At 42.2% G+C, this 14,062-nt stretch overlaps 1 protein-coding gene across 4 annotated transcripts in view; it reads right to left on the bottom strand.

Moving 5' to 3' along the window:
- DNMBP (dynamin binding protein) overlaps positions 1-14,062 on the bottom strand; it is a 111,788-nt gene that overhangs the window by 14,935 nt on the left and 82,791 nt on the right. For all 4 annotated transcript variants that reach the window (XM_078434721.2, XM_078434723.2, XM_078434724.2 and 1 more), the window contains 6 exons: positions 8,851-9,044; positions 7,911-8,010; positions 4,835-4,982; positions 4,006-4,023; positions 3,098-3,297; positions 933-1,063 (listed from right to left, as the gene is read on the bottom strand). In XM_078434721.2, coding sequence (XP_078290847.2) covers positions 933-1,063; positions 3,098-3,297; positions 4,006-4,023; positions 4,835-4,982; positions 7,911-8,010; positions 8,851-9,044 — 791 coding nt within the window. The remainder of the gene's footprint in view (positions 1-932; positions 1,064-3,097; positions 3,298-4,005; positions 4,024-4,834; positions 4,983-7,910; positions 8,011-8,850; positions 9,045-14,062) is intronic.

Genomic DNA, 14,062 nt, shown 5'->3' with positions numbered 1-14,062 from the left:
CACGTGCTGTTAGCAGATTTGGATTCTCCCGCAACCTATCCTAGGGGCAAAAGCATCTTTCTTAAAAATATCTTTTGTCTAAATTTTAAACCTTTGAGGTTTCCCCGAATCACACTGAATTGAATCGAAACACCCCTGTGTGACCCTGAAAGATCTCCAAAATACACACAGGCCCTCTTACCCTCACAGCTTTGCTCTCTTCCTGTCCCTGGAGCCCACCATGTTTGTTCACCCTGGTGCCCTGGCTCGAGCTGTCACCTTGTCTGGTATGCCCTCCCTTCTCCCTATGCCAAACTACCTTCTTTCTTTGAGGTTTAGATTAAATCTCTTGCCAACGTGAAGCTCGCTCTCATGGAGGTCCTGTTTTAAGTACTACGGCATCCAGAAAACAAACTGCAAAACTTAACAGCTGGCTGTTCTCTAGCTGCTGTTTTCCACTAATTGCACGCTGCATATATGGAAGAGTAGAATGAAGCCTGGTGACTTCAGATCCACTCTCAGCAATGTGCACGACCTGTTTACAAATTACTCAGTTTCTCAGACTTTATGTTTCTTTATTTGTGTCGTGTGGTGTTGAACGATGGTGATCTCTTAAATCCCTTCTAGCTTCCTGTCTACAATTTTGTCTCCCCAAATAGATCATAAGCTCCTCACAGGCGTCTAAAACCACATTAACTATGATATAGTGACCGATTTGGCCTGATTTGTCTTTGTACACATCGTAAGCAGCTCACCAAAGCACGGGTGAAGGTTGGGGGAGTGGGGTGGGTGGATTCACCTACCCAGTAGCTGCAGGGTCCTGTATCCACCAGCTGACAAATACTAAAAGAGGTACTAAGAGGGGAGTCATGCAATCGACACCATGCAGGCTGCCCTGGGGAACCCCAAAACTCTGCGAAGATGTGCCAAACCTTCAAGTGTGGGAATCTCACCTGTGGAGCAAAGCCAGTGAGGTGCTTCAGGTGACTGCTAACTCGGTTGGATTTCTTGATGATGGAGTGGATGTTCAGTTTGGAAATTTTCTCCATGAGGCTGTCTTCATCACCTTTTCGGTACTTGAGGACTAGGGAGTGAGTCAAGAAAGCCCTTCTCTGAGCATGGACAGACTACAAAACGAGCCACAAAATGAGATCAACAACCCAAACTAGAGCTAGTGCTTGTATTCAGTGAGCTCATAACCGACTACAGACAAAACATGAATAAAAATCACCATTGTGGACAGACGGGATAGTTGACAAAGCACAGAGAGAGACTGTGCAGACTAGGGGTGGTGAGGAGCAAAGGGAGCAGAAGGGTCAGGAGAAGAGTCTAAGATTTGGAGTCAAGGAAACTTGTGAGCTCAATGCCTGGGTCCATCATTTCATCAAGGTGTGGCCTTCCATAAATTATTTGACTTCTCTAAGCCTCACTTCCTTCTCCAATAAAATGTAGAAAGGAACGCTACTTGCTTTATAAGACCATCTTAAATGGTCTCCTGTACAAATGAGATGTATTATTTAAGTTTATTTATTTATTTTGAGACAGAGCAAGCAGGGTAAGGGCAGAGAGAGAGGGAGAGAGAGAATCCCAAGCAGGGTCTGCACTGTCAGTACAGAGCCCAATGCTCGAACTCACAAACTGTGAGATCATGACCTGAGCTGAAGTTGGACGCTTAACAGACTAAGTTACCCAAGCGCCCCAAAATGTATTTTTCATTTGAATGTTTATTCATTTTTGAGAGAGAGAGAGAGAGAGAGAGAGAGAGAGAATGAGTGGGGGAGGGGCAGAAAGAGAGAGGGAGGCACAGAATCTGAAGCAGGTCCAGGCTCCGAGCTGCCAGCACAGAGCCCCGACGCAGGGCTCAAACCCACAAACCTCAAGATCATGATCTGAGCCGAAGTCTGATGCTTAACCGACTGAGCCACCCAGGTGCCCCCTGAAATGTATTTTTTAAAGGTTTCATTTATTTTGAGAGAGAGAGAAAAAAAGAGAGCAAGTTGGGGAGGGGCAGAGAGAGCGAGAGAGAATCCTAAGCTGGCTCTGCGCTGTCAGCACGGAGCCAGAAACAGAGCTCGATCTCACAGTCCATGAGATCATGACCTGAGCTGAAATCGAGAGTCAGATGCTTAACTGACTGAGCCAGCCAGGTGCCCCACAAATGAGATATTTATATCCTATTGTCTCACACAGTAAAAAGCTATACAGGAGTCATGTGATTAACTACCGTGTCATACCTTAGGCACAATATCAAGAAAAGCCTGGAGATGCCAGAAGGGTTGCAAGAGAACTGGGAGGCACCACGAAGGCACACTTTATCGTTGCAGGAGATGAAGACGACATTACATTAGGAGATATGAACCAAGACAAAGGGCTAGACAGCCCAAGGGCTTGAACAGCACAGTCAACATTACATACCAGTGTGGGTGAGGAGGTGGAAGCAGAAGGCAGAGAAAGAAGTTATACTATCCATTCTTTGCGGATAAGACTAACAAACCAGGTTAGCCTGGTCACCATGCATACTCATTGAGCATTCAAATTAGAGCCTCATAAGAGGTTTGATGAGAAGAGAAAAGAAACGGTTTGCTTCATTCCACATAATAAAGAATGCGCTGGGTGGTTTGGCAACTGACCGCACAGTGCTGGGGGCGGGGCTCAGACCAGAGAGGAGTCACGTGACCCAGAGACGGGGCAAACTAGGGTTTCCTGGAAGAAGGTGAAAATTCCTGACTGAAGTGGAGGTAGTAAAACATCCGACCCGGCATATGCAGGAGGACAAATCTAGGCACGGGTGGAAAAGGATCGCCTTCAATGAGCTGCGAAGGGAATCACCGGTGCCTGCATAAGCCACTCTCCGATCAGTCTTCACATCCTTGGGGAAGACTTACTGCTCTACGCTTGATCACAGATGCCTTACTTCTGCTGCTCCACGGCTGTACTCTCCTTATGTTATTGCTTTCTTTTTCATATCCCATTTCCCCCAAGTTCTGCCACCATTTCTTCAAGCACAGCCCTGTTACCCACCCTCTGCCTTGCCCATCTCTGGTGAAGTAACAATTCTTCTGATTAGGAGAGCATTCTCAAGGGCATTCCTCCTTTTCGGCAAGTATGCTTTTCTTACCCAGGTCCTTTCGACGTTTATATTCATTAATGTTAACGTTGATCTCCTTGACTGCCAGGACTGCATTGGTTAAGGGCATTTTATCGGGGTGAGATTCGGGGGTGGAATTCAGCAACTCCATCAGCAACAGTGGGTAGCGCATTACTCTCTGGACTGGCTTGATGAGGAAGGAGCCCAGGTTAATGTAATTTGTGCATCCCCTGTAAGAGAGGGTAAAACAGAGACTTTTAATCAACCGTCAATAATACAGGGTCTATTTTGTAGCAACGTGGATGCAACTGGAGAGTGTTATGCTAAGTGAAGTAAGTCATACAGAGAAGGACAGATACCATATGTTTTCACTCTTATGTGCATCCTGAGAAACTTAACAGAAGACCATGGGGGAGGGGAAGGAAAAAAAAAAGTTAGAGAGGGAGAGAGCCAAACCATAAGAAACTCTTAAAAACTGAGAATAAACTGAGGGTTGATGGGGGGTGGGAGGGAGGGGAGGGTGGGTGATGGGTATTGAGGAGGGCACCTGTTGGGATGAGCCCTGGGTGTTGTAATGGAAACCAATTTGACAATAAATTTCATATTAAAAAAATGATAATAATACAGGGCCTATTGGTGGTGTCTGTGATTCTTAAATAAAGATAGTTGTGTTCTCTCACCCTCCTTTCCAATTTCATGTTTTCAACGAATATTTTCTGGGCACCCAATAAATACCAGGTACTGTTCTAGGTACTGAGGATTTAGCAGTGACCTGTCCTGGTGGAAGGAGACAGGCAACAAGCAAACATTACATGAAGTGTCATTTGGCGGGAAGAACTATGGAGAAAAATACAGCACAGCAGACCTATTCCTAGGTTTCTGTCTATAAAGGAAGAAAATAAAGAAATGAGCTTGTGCATCAAGGGCAAGGGACTTACCATTCTGTGTACAGGCTCCTACAGGGCGGCGGGCATGAAAAGAAAACAGACAGCTGCTTAGAGGTGATACTAATGCCAATTTTCAATTTCTCAGAATATATTAGTTCAACTAATGCCTATCAGCTGGGCAGACAAAAGAAATCACATGGCATAAAAGGAGAATTATGAATATCTGTGGAGGCATATCTAGTCCACTAGAAAGTTAGTAAGCCCCTAACTTCACTTTGATCTACTTAGACATACATTATATCCTTATAACCTACCTCTCTAACTCCAGGAGAATCTCACCTGAAGGTCAAGAATAAGTGAATTTGGTCTTCTTACCTACACTCTTGTTAATTTGGACCAAACTGTCTTTCTGGCTGCTTCTTACCTGAACATGCTAATTTAACACTTTTGTATCTGTAGACACAAAGCAGGAAGCCACTTCAGATTTTCAAGGAAAAAGGGAGTAAGAAGAGCAAGTGACAGAACAGGACTTTAGTTTTAAAATAAGATAGATGTTGGGGTGCCGGTTAAGCATCCGACTTCGGCTCAGGTCATGATCTCACAGCTGGTGGGTTCGAGCACCCGCACCAGGCGATGTGCTGACAGCTCAGAGCCTGGAGACTACTTTGGGTTCTGTGTCTCCCTCTCTCTCTGCCCCTCCCATGCTCACACTCTGTGTGTGTGTCTCTCTCTCTCTCTCAAAAATAAATAAACATAAAATAAATAAATAAATAAAATAAATAAGATCGGTGTCACAAGAAGTCTAGATGTATGCATGCAATGACTTCTACAAGGCAGAACTAAAGACTTATGATAGAAGTGAAGCAGACAAAACTCCTACTTGAGATCGGCCAAGGAGTCCTGAAGATGCTTCTGGATCTTCTCATCCTTCTCATAGATTTCCAGCAGTGAAATGGCCTCATCATGATTCTGGCAGTAGACCTTGTACGTTCCCTCAAGCTCATCCCGGTGATCAAGAAACACAGGCCCTTTGGAATATGCATAAACATACAGAGTGTTTAGTAACTTTCTTCTCAGTATCCTCAATGTAGAGTTTTATCACAATAAATAATAATGAGACTATCCATCCAATTTATAAGAAATTTCCATGAAACTGCTCAAAATTATATTTATTTAAAGCAAAATTTAAGAGGACCATGTCATCACGTATTTATTTTTCAGAACACACACACACAGAACTGGTCCCGGAAACTGCCTCCAGTCCCCTTTCAGTCAGACACAGTAAGGTGTCTGCAAGGGTTCCCCATAAGTATGTGATCAGAACTGCAAGGGCCCCTCACTGTCTAAGATCCAGGAAAATCACCACAGTGGTGAAGACATTCTTCCACAGCAGCAGTTTCTAACCTTTTCTTTGCGCGTGAATTAAATATACAGGACTATAAATGAAGTTTATTACATTAAAATACTCTACAATATAGAAAAACCCAAATCTGTGATATAATGTGTACTTCTTTTTTTTTTTTAATTTTTTTTAACGTTTATTTATTTTTGAGACAGAGAGAGACAGAGCATGAACGGGGAGGGTCAGAGAGAGGGAGACACAGAATCTGAAACAGGCTCCAGGCTCTGAGCTGTCAGCACAGAGCCCGACGCGGGGCTCGAACTCATGGACTGCGAGATCATGACCTGAGCCGAAGTCGGCTGCTTAACCAACTGAGCCACCCAGGCGCCCATGTGTGCTTCTTTATAAAACATTGAACAGCAAAATGTAGCTATAAATCTAATAATCCCCATAACTGCTCTTCCTCTGCCCCTCTTCCTTGGTCCTTCCTGTTTCAGCCTGTACGGCTCCACCAAGTCCTCTCGCCCCATGCTCCTCTCTTGAAACATGATCCCACTTACGGCTTCCCTGGTAACTATTTCTACCAGCTGCTCTGGGCAGAAAGCCTTCTGTGGAACCCCATCACTTTCTCTACAGTGTCACCTCTGTTCCCTCTATGTGCTGTCCTATGGAACTGTCCATTCATGGACAGGTGAGTTTTCATTTATATTAAATCTGTGTCTTTAATTACTGCTCCTTTCTGCAAAAGAAATTCGACTTTCTCATAAACCTCCCACTCATGCCACCCTCTTCCGGGCAGTCTCCCTTCCGTCTATTTCTACAGTTCAGAAGGCACAGCAGAATGGCTGGCTGCCTTCCTGACCTTCAGGGCCACTTTGGAAGCCCTGAGCCACCCAAGTCTCTATTTCCAATATCTGCCTGTCTTCTTCTCTTCCGTCATTCCTTTATGCCCCTGTCCCTATGACATTCCTAGAACCTTCACTCTCACACTACTGCGGATGCACACTTCTCCATTCAGTGCTTCTCAACCTCCCTGATAGGCACTATTCTACATCAATTACCAACTAGCAAAGCTACACCCTAATTTCCAGGGTCCTTCAAACTGTGTCACAACCCATAAATGGGTCATGCAATCCACTTTGTGGGTCATGGTCAGCACTTTGAAGAAATAAAATGGAATAAAAAGAAAATATCAAGAAACACTGGACATATAGTCAAAGCACAGACATAACACACACACACACATGAATCCTGGGTCATTATGCAGAAGATTTCTTTCTGTGGGACATGCTTAAAATGAACATTAATATTGTCGCACTCATCAGCTAAAAGCCCTCAGTCACTTTCCCTTTCCTTCTGGAGGGCAAAGCCCTGATTCTGTTCCTATGTCCATTTCTCTCCCAGGTGAGTCAGGTAAACACTGCCTTGTCTAAGCCAACATTATGATCCCATTCTCCTTTCCAGTATCAGTTTAGTCATATGTGTGTGACCCAGCTCTGGTGAATGAGAAATAAAAAGAAATCTGACAGGTGAGCCCTGGGAAAGTCTGGCTCACTCTCAAATAACAGAGGGCTATTTTCCTTCCGCTAGATGTTGTCATGTGTGTAGTGGGATGGCTAGAAATGTGGTGGCATCTTGTGACTATGATGCCAGGAAAATAGCAAAATGATAGGATGTTCCTTCCCATGTGGTACCAGAGCCGGTCTATACGAGCAACAGAATACGGCAGAAATGACGGTATGTCATATCCAGGATCAGGTTAGAGAAGACATTGTGAAGCTCCCATCTTGAGCTTTCTCTGCCTCTTGGGTCACTCACTGGGGAAACCCAGATGCCATGTCATGATGATAGCCCACAGAGAGGCTCACAGGGTAAGGAACTAGGGCCTGAAGGGATGAGTGAGCTGCCTTGCAAGTGGATCTTTGAGCCCCAGATGACAGCAGTCCAGGCCAACAACTTGACTCCAACCTCATGAGACCCTGAGCCGGAACTACCCTGCTAAGCCACTCTGGGATTTCCTCAGCCACAGGCTCTGTGAGATAATACACGTTTCTTATTTAAGGCTGCTAAGTTTTGGTATAATTTGTCACACAGCAATAGATAATACAGTTCCCTCGTTTATTAAAAGTAGATCGCTGTTTTTCAAACATTTTTTTGACAATGACCCACATGCATAAAAACATTTTAAATCATGACTCATGTACTTATATGTAGAATTGAAATAAGAAGTAAGTTTCAAAAACCTGTAGCTATGCTTATTATTTATAGTACACTCTGGTATTTTCTATTTTATTTTATTGAAAAAAGTATGCTGGGTGCAACTTACTGTATTGATCTCATGACCCACTAATGGTCTACAACCGTCAGTCTAGAAAACATCAGACCAGGTGACATCTAAAACATCTTCTATTGCTAACATCCTGTTTCACATCAAAGCAGGGGGCCAAATAACCTCTGAACTAAGTAACTGAAACTTCATTTTCCTAGCAAAGCTTTATTTTCCCATTTAGTACCAGCGAAACTACTTCACCCCCTACTTTCTATCCATGAAGTTTGAAAAAAAAAAAGGGGGGGGGGGAAAGGCTGCTTCTGAAGCAATGGCAGGAGCTCATACCTACAGCATCGCTGATTTCCAGGTCAGCCAATAACTGCTTTGAGACCTTAATCACCATCTGCATATTTCCAAAAAGTCCTTCAAAATCAATGTTTGGTATCTGAGAAAGGGAAACAAAACGTAAAAACGCATGGAAATGAAATTAATGACATATCATTCATAATAGGAACATCTCTTCAAGGATGGTACAAAATTGTTCAAGGTCATCTTCACTCAATGTCACAAAGTTCCCAGAATAAGAATGCGCCAACATTTAGTGTCACTTGTCCTTAAGCCAATTACTCTCTGCTTTACTCCCCTCCTCCACTACCTTAGTAAAATGACTACTACCAATTTGGTCCATAATTACGTTGGGATACAAATTTCCATCCAGTACCCAAAATCTGATGGCAGTGCCCACTTCCTATACTAGTTCTTAGGAGTGAATGCTCCAGAAGTACAAACTCAAGCAAAGCCCTGATGGCCAAGTAAGTAACAGTAAGGACAGTAAATCCCCAGGGTGCTGTTAACTGGTTTTTCCTATCTCCAGCATCTAGACAAGTACCTGGCACATACACCACAGTCAGGGTTTCCTGAATACACCCTGTACAGTCAGGTGCTGGAAGCTGTAACCCCTCATCCCCAGACCGTATTATATTATTATACAACCTTCCCAATAAAGTGACAACCCAGACTTCCTGGAAGTGTTTTCAGCAGGAAACGTCCTGGGAGCTACTGCTGTAAGTCTGGTAAGTTAACGGTGGACTTGAGAAGGGACAGGTACTGAAAGGGTAGGTCGACAACATAGGTATGTTGGGACCCTTGAATTAAGGGCGGCAGCAGCAGCCACAGACTTTATTTGAAACCCAGTAACTCTTGTGGGGAAAGCGTCCATATCCTAATGCTCCAGGCTTGGAGAATCACATTCAAGGTAAAGCAAACTTGCTCCCACAGTTCCCACCTGTGCCTGCTGCAGAGGCACCATGATGTGCTCAATGCACATTTCCAGATCCCGAATGTAGTCTCTTTCCGTCTGCAGAAGTTCTTCTATCACCTTGGCTCTCTTCTCCAGCATCCTCTGCTCTGGGTTTTCGGTGTACACAGACCCAGGAGGGGCCACCGGTGATGAGGACTGGGAGGAGAGGAGCGTCATTTCTAGAACGGAAGACAGAACCGGTCAGCAGCTCTGGGTGTTGAAAGCAAGACTCTTCAACAGTTTAGGCTGAACAGAAAACATTCCTTGAGAACCAAAGTCTCACACCTGTCAACCATCAGGAGTTCCGGTCACACGTCCGTTCTAATCATGAACAGATGAAGGGCTGAGAACTTCTCTCATCTGGGTGATAACATTTCTAGAATTTGTCCTAGAAAGGAGTAGCTGGCCCATTTTAGGGCCAACCTAAACCTCTTGGGAAAGAGGTTGAGAGAGGTGCAGTTCTCATAAAGAATTGCTTTCACTTAATTAGGTATAAAACCCAATGCATGAGGTCAGCAGCAGAAATACCAATCTGGAAGTTAAAAACATTGATACAGCAAATTAAAAAGAATATTATGGGGAACATAACAATGCCAACTAAGGAGAAGACAAGAGTTAGATAGGAATTACCGAGAGACTGTAGGGCCTACCATGCTCCAGTCACTGTGATAGAGGATTAACATATACAATGAAATATACAAAAATATTTAGATTCTCCATATCAATACATTAATGAAGACTGGAGTACCCTGTTACATCAAATGCCCTAGAAAATACAAAGGTACTAGAAAGATGAAGTTCTTTTTAATGGTATCATGAATCAAAAGAACCCGTATAGAACCATACTTCATGATCTAAAAAGTAAAACAACTATGTACCCTGTCATTAGCTTTTGCAATAACCTATTCGTTAGATACAGATGATGAGAGTTATTTATAAAGATGGGATGGCATTTGTTCATTTAAAATAAACATTAAATACGAAAATAAACAACTGAAAACAATTCCACCAACGAAGCAACCTCTGCTCAGTTTATTTCAAATTTCTTAACATCCACTTTAAAAAACCTACAAATTTGGTAAGTAAATATACTAGTCTGAGTGTGATCACAAGAATTTATTTACCAGATCTGAGACGCAAAACACCTTAGTGCTTATACTACTTACGGAAAACTAGGCTTTCACATCAGACTTTAATCTCCAAAAATCTTCCCCACTGCCCCTTCTCTAAGAATTTAGGAATTCCAATGTTTAAAAAAGAATGCACCCAGTTTCTAATTGTACTCGGTTTCCAAAAACAATTCTCCACTAAAAAAAACAACAACCCCCCCTCCCAAAAAAACAGAATTCTTTGGAGAAATGGATAACTGCAAGACTGAGGCAAAGGAAGTACAGATGAACCTGAAACATCTAATGGCAGAAAGTAAGAAAGTGCTCAATAAAATGATGGAGGCATTTCAAAAAGGCAAGGAGCCAGCTTGAAGTGGCTCCTATTGGCCAAATCTGGTACAATCTGAGTATCAAATAAGCACAGCAATGGACTGTCCATTAATACTAAAATAAGAATCCAAGAGTTCATATTGATAACATATAAGTACACAAATAAGTGGGGCAGAAGACCATGTTTTTTCTTATGGTATAATGTCAACTAATAAATACAGAAGAAATGATGGGAACTAGAAAATCATCATTTTGCAATATCAGAATAAAATTTGGTCCAGGCACAAATCATCAACGGAGACTTCTGGTGTTGGTGGTGAGTCTGATGATGGTCAGGATATTTGCAAAGTTTTTAGTTAGTTATGACAAATCACTTATTAATTACAAAAATGAAAAATAGTGACTCTATATGGCGGAGAAAGGGAGAGTATAATAGCTGAGTAATCAAAATTCACATCACCAATAAGGGACAAGGAGACATCATGTTTCTTCATTTGTCATATCTATAAACAACACAGTATCTCTTACGTGGTATCCCAGTCAAAAATGCATAATCTGAGGGCTGTCTGGGCGGCTCAGTAGGTTAAGTGTCCAGACTCTTGATTTTGGCTCAGGTCATAATCTCACAGTTTCTGAGATCAAGCCCTGCGATGGGCTCTGCGCTGACAGTGGGGAGCCTGCTTGGGATTCTCTCCTCTTTCTGCCCCTCGCTGCGTGCTGCTCTCTCTCAAAATAAATAAAAAACATTTTAAAAATCTGAAACAAATCTTGAGGAAAGATCAGACAAACCCAAACCGAGGATTTGCATTTTTCAAAATGTCATGTTTGAAAGACAAAGAGGGACACCTGGCTGGCTCAGTTGGTGGAGCATGCGACTCTTGATCTTGAGGTCATGAGTTCGGGCCCCACATTGGGGGTACAGTTTACCCCCCCCAAAAAAAGAAAAGAAAAGAAAAAGAAAGAAAAAGGAAGCCTGAGAGACAGTTCTCAATCAAAGATAACTGAGGAGGGGTGCCTGGATGGCTGAGTTGGTTAAGCATCCAAATTTGGCTCTAGTCATGATCTTGCAATTGAGCTCAGGTCATGATTTTGTGGCTCATGAGTTTGAGCCCTGCGCTGGGTTCTGTGCTTACAGCTCAGAGCCTGGAGCCTGTTTTGAATTCCGTGTTTCCCTCTCTCTCTGCCCCTCCCCTCCTCATGCTCTGTCTCTTTCAAAAAATAAATAAATAAACATTAAAACAAAATTAAAGGGGCGCCCAGGTGGCTAGGTCAGTTGAGTGTCCGACTTCGGCTCGGGTCAGGTCTCATGGTTCATGGGTTTGAGCCCCACATCGGGCTCTGTGCTGACACCTCAGAGCCTGGAGCCTGCTTCAGATTCTGTATCCCCCTCTCTCTCTGCCCTTCCCCCACTCATGCTGTCTCTCTAACTCTCTCAAGAATAATAAACATTAAACAATTTTTTTTAATAAAAAAAAAAGATAACGAGGAGATGACAAATAAATGCCATGTGTGATTCTGAACTGAATCCTGATCTGGAGAACAAATTGGTACAAAGGACATTACTAGGACAAGAGATGGAAGTTGAAATCTAGACTGTAAATTAGATAAATTATCAAATCAGTAAAAATTTTCCTAAAATGATAAATCTATGTAGGACATCCATGGTTCATACAAAATACACACTGAAGCTTATGAAAGGACATGATGTATGCAACCTATACTCAGTCAGAAAAGTGTGTGTGTGTGTGTGTGTGTGTGTGTGTGTGTGTGTGTAGAGAGAGAGAAAAAACACAAAAACACAGCAAAATGTTAAACACTGGTGCATATGAATAAAGGATACACAGGAGGTTGTTTGCACTACCGCAATAATCTGTAAAGTTTGTTTTTCAAAATAAAGTTTTGGGGTTTTTTTTGTTTTTTTTTTTGTTTTTTTTTTAATTTTTTTTTTTTAACGTTTATTTATTTTTGAGACAGAGAGAGACAGAGCATGAACAGGGGAGGGTCAGAGAGAGAGGGAGACACAGAATCTGAAACGGGCTCCAGGCTCTGAGCTGTCAGCACAGAGCCCGACGCGGGGCTTGAACTCACGGACCGTGAGATCATGACCTGAGCCGAAGTCGGACGTTTAACCGACTGAGCCACCCAGGCGCCCCCAAAATAAAGTTTTAAAAAAAGACACAATAGAAAAATATTTTTCTTGAACTTTTTTGGTAGAATGAATGACAAAATTTCAAGCATAACTCTCATTTCACTTGAGTGCTAAATCATAATCCTAAATTAATTATATATTTTCAATAGCCTTGTTTTACACTTTTTATGCAATTTCAAGCAATAGAATCTCAGTCTCAGTTATGGTTTCATAAGTGGCAAGTTGAGGGGCGCCTGGGTGGCTCAGTCGGTTAAGTGTCCGACTTCAACTCAGGTCACGATCCCGTGGTCCGTGAGTTCGAGCCCCGCGTCGGGCTCTGGGCTGATGGCTTGGAGCCTGCTTCCAATTCTGTGTCTCCCTCTCTCTCTAACCCCTCTCCTGTTCATGCTCTGTCTCTCTCTGTCTCAAAAATAAATAAATGGTAAAAAAAAAAAATAAAGAGTCATAAGTGGCAAGTTCAGAAGAGAAACTCGTTTTTGAAATTTGTTATCTTTGGGGCACCTGGCTGGCTCAGTCGTTTAAGCATCCAATTCAGCTCAGGTCGTTATCTCGCGGTTCGTGGGTTCGAGCCCCTCATCAGGCTCTGTGTTGGCAGTGCAGAATCTCTTGGGATTCTCTCTCTCTCTCTCTCTCTCTCTCTCTGCTCCTACCCCACTAGCTTTCTCTCTCTCGCTCAAAATAAATAAATAAATTTTAAAAATAAAATAAAATAATTTATTATCTTTCTTATTTTAGTATTATTGACATACAACATTTATACTAGTTTCAGGCGTACAACATAATGATATGTTATTTTTAGAAGAAACTCATTTTTAATGTAGGGCTAAAAAGTTCTGAAAGGAAGAACATTTATTGAATCCCTATCGCATGCAATGAGCTTTACGTATTTATGTCCCTGAACTCATTTAATATTCAGGCCAAAACTCTGAAGTTGTATGATTACTCGATTTAATAGAAAATCTGGGTTTTGAGAAGCTGCCCCACTTGTCCCAGGTTATGTAGAGAGTAAATGGCAGCTGTGGAATTTGAATCTAAATACATCTCAGTCCAAATCCTATGCACTTAATCCTGTACCATTTTGCCTCCTTAGCCTGGAATCTCAACTAGAAAAGGTCAGGGGTTTGTTTATTTGCTTCAAATCTTGAAAATTCTCTGGAAACGATTCTATCTCGGGAATCAAAGTTCTCTTAATTATTATAGTTGAAAGCTTAGAATACCACCAAGTACTCATCAATCAAACGCCAGCAACCTACACTAAGAAACTCAGATTTTTATAAAAAGAGAAAAAAAGAAATGGTAACGATTCTTTTAACCTACCAGCATGCTTTTTTTTTTTTTGCAGATGCATTTATAAACTCTTGGCCCGCCTTTAAATAATAATAATAATAATAATAATAATAATAATAAAACAGGAACACTTTAGCATGATTTAAAACCCTTGTGGGATGTTATCTGCAATTCTGACAAAATTATTCTACATGCTTCTGAAGATGTAGATGACCCTTCATGACCCCTCAAACTATACACACATATGACTTCTCAAGATTAAGTCAAACTAGAAATATCTGACTTGAAAGGACTCCAAATGTAAAACTCTTTTATCATTCCA

Source organism: Panthera onca, chromosome D2 (assembly GCF_046562875.1).
Source record: "Panthera onca isolate mPanOnc1 chromosome D2, mPanOnc1 haplotype 2, whole genome shotgun sequence".
Taxonomy (NCBI): domain Eukaryota; kingdom Metazoa; phylum Chordata; class Mammalia; order Carnivora; family Felidae; genus Panthera; species Panthera onca.
This window is presented reverse-complemented; position numbering and strand designations above follow the sequence as displayed.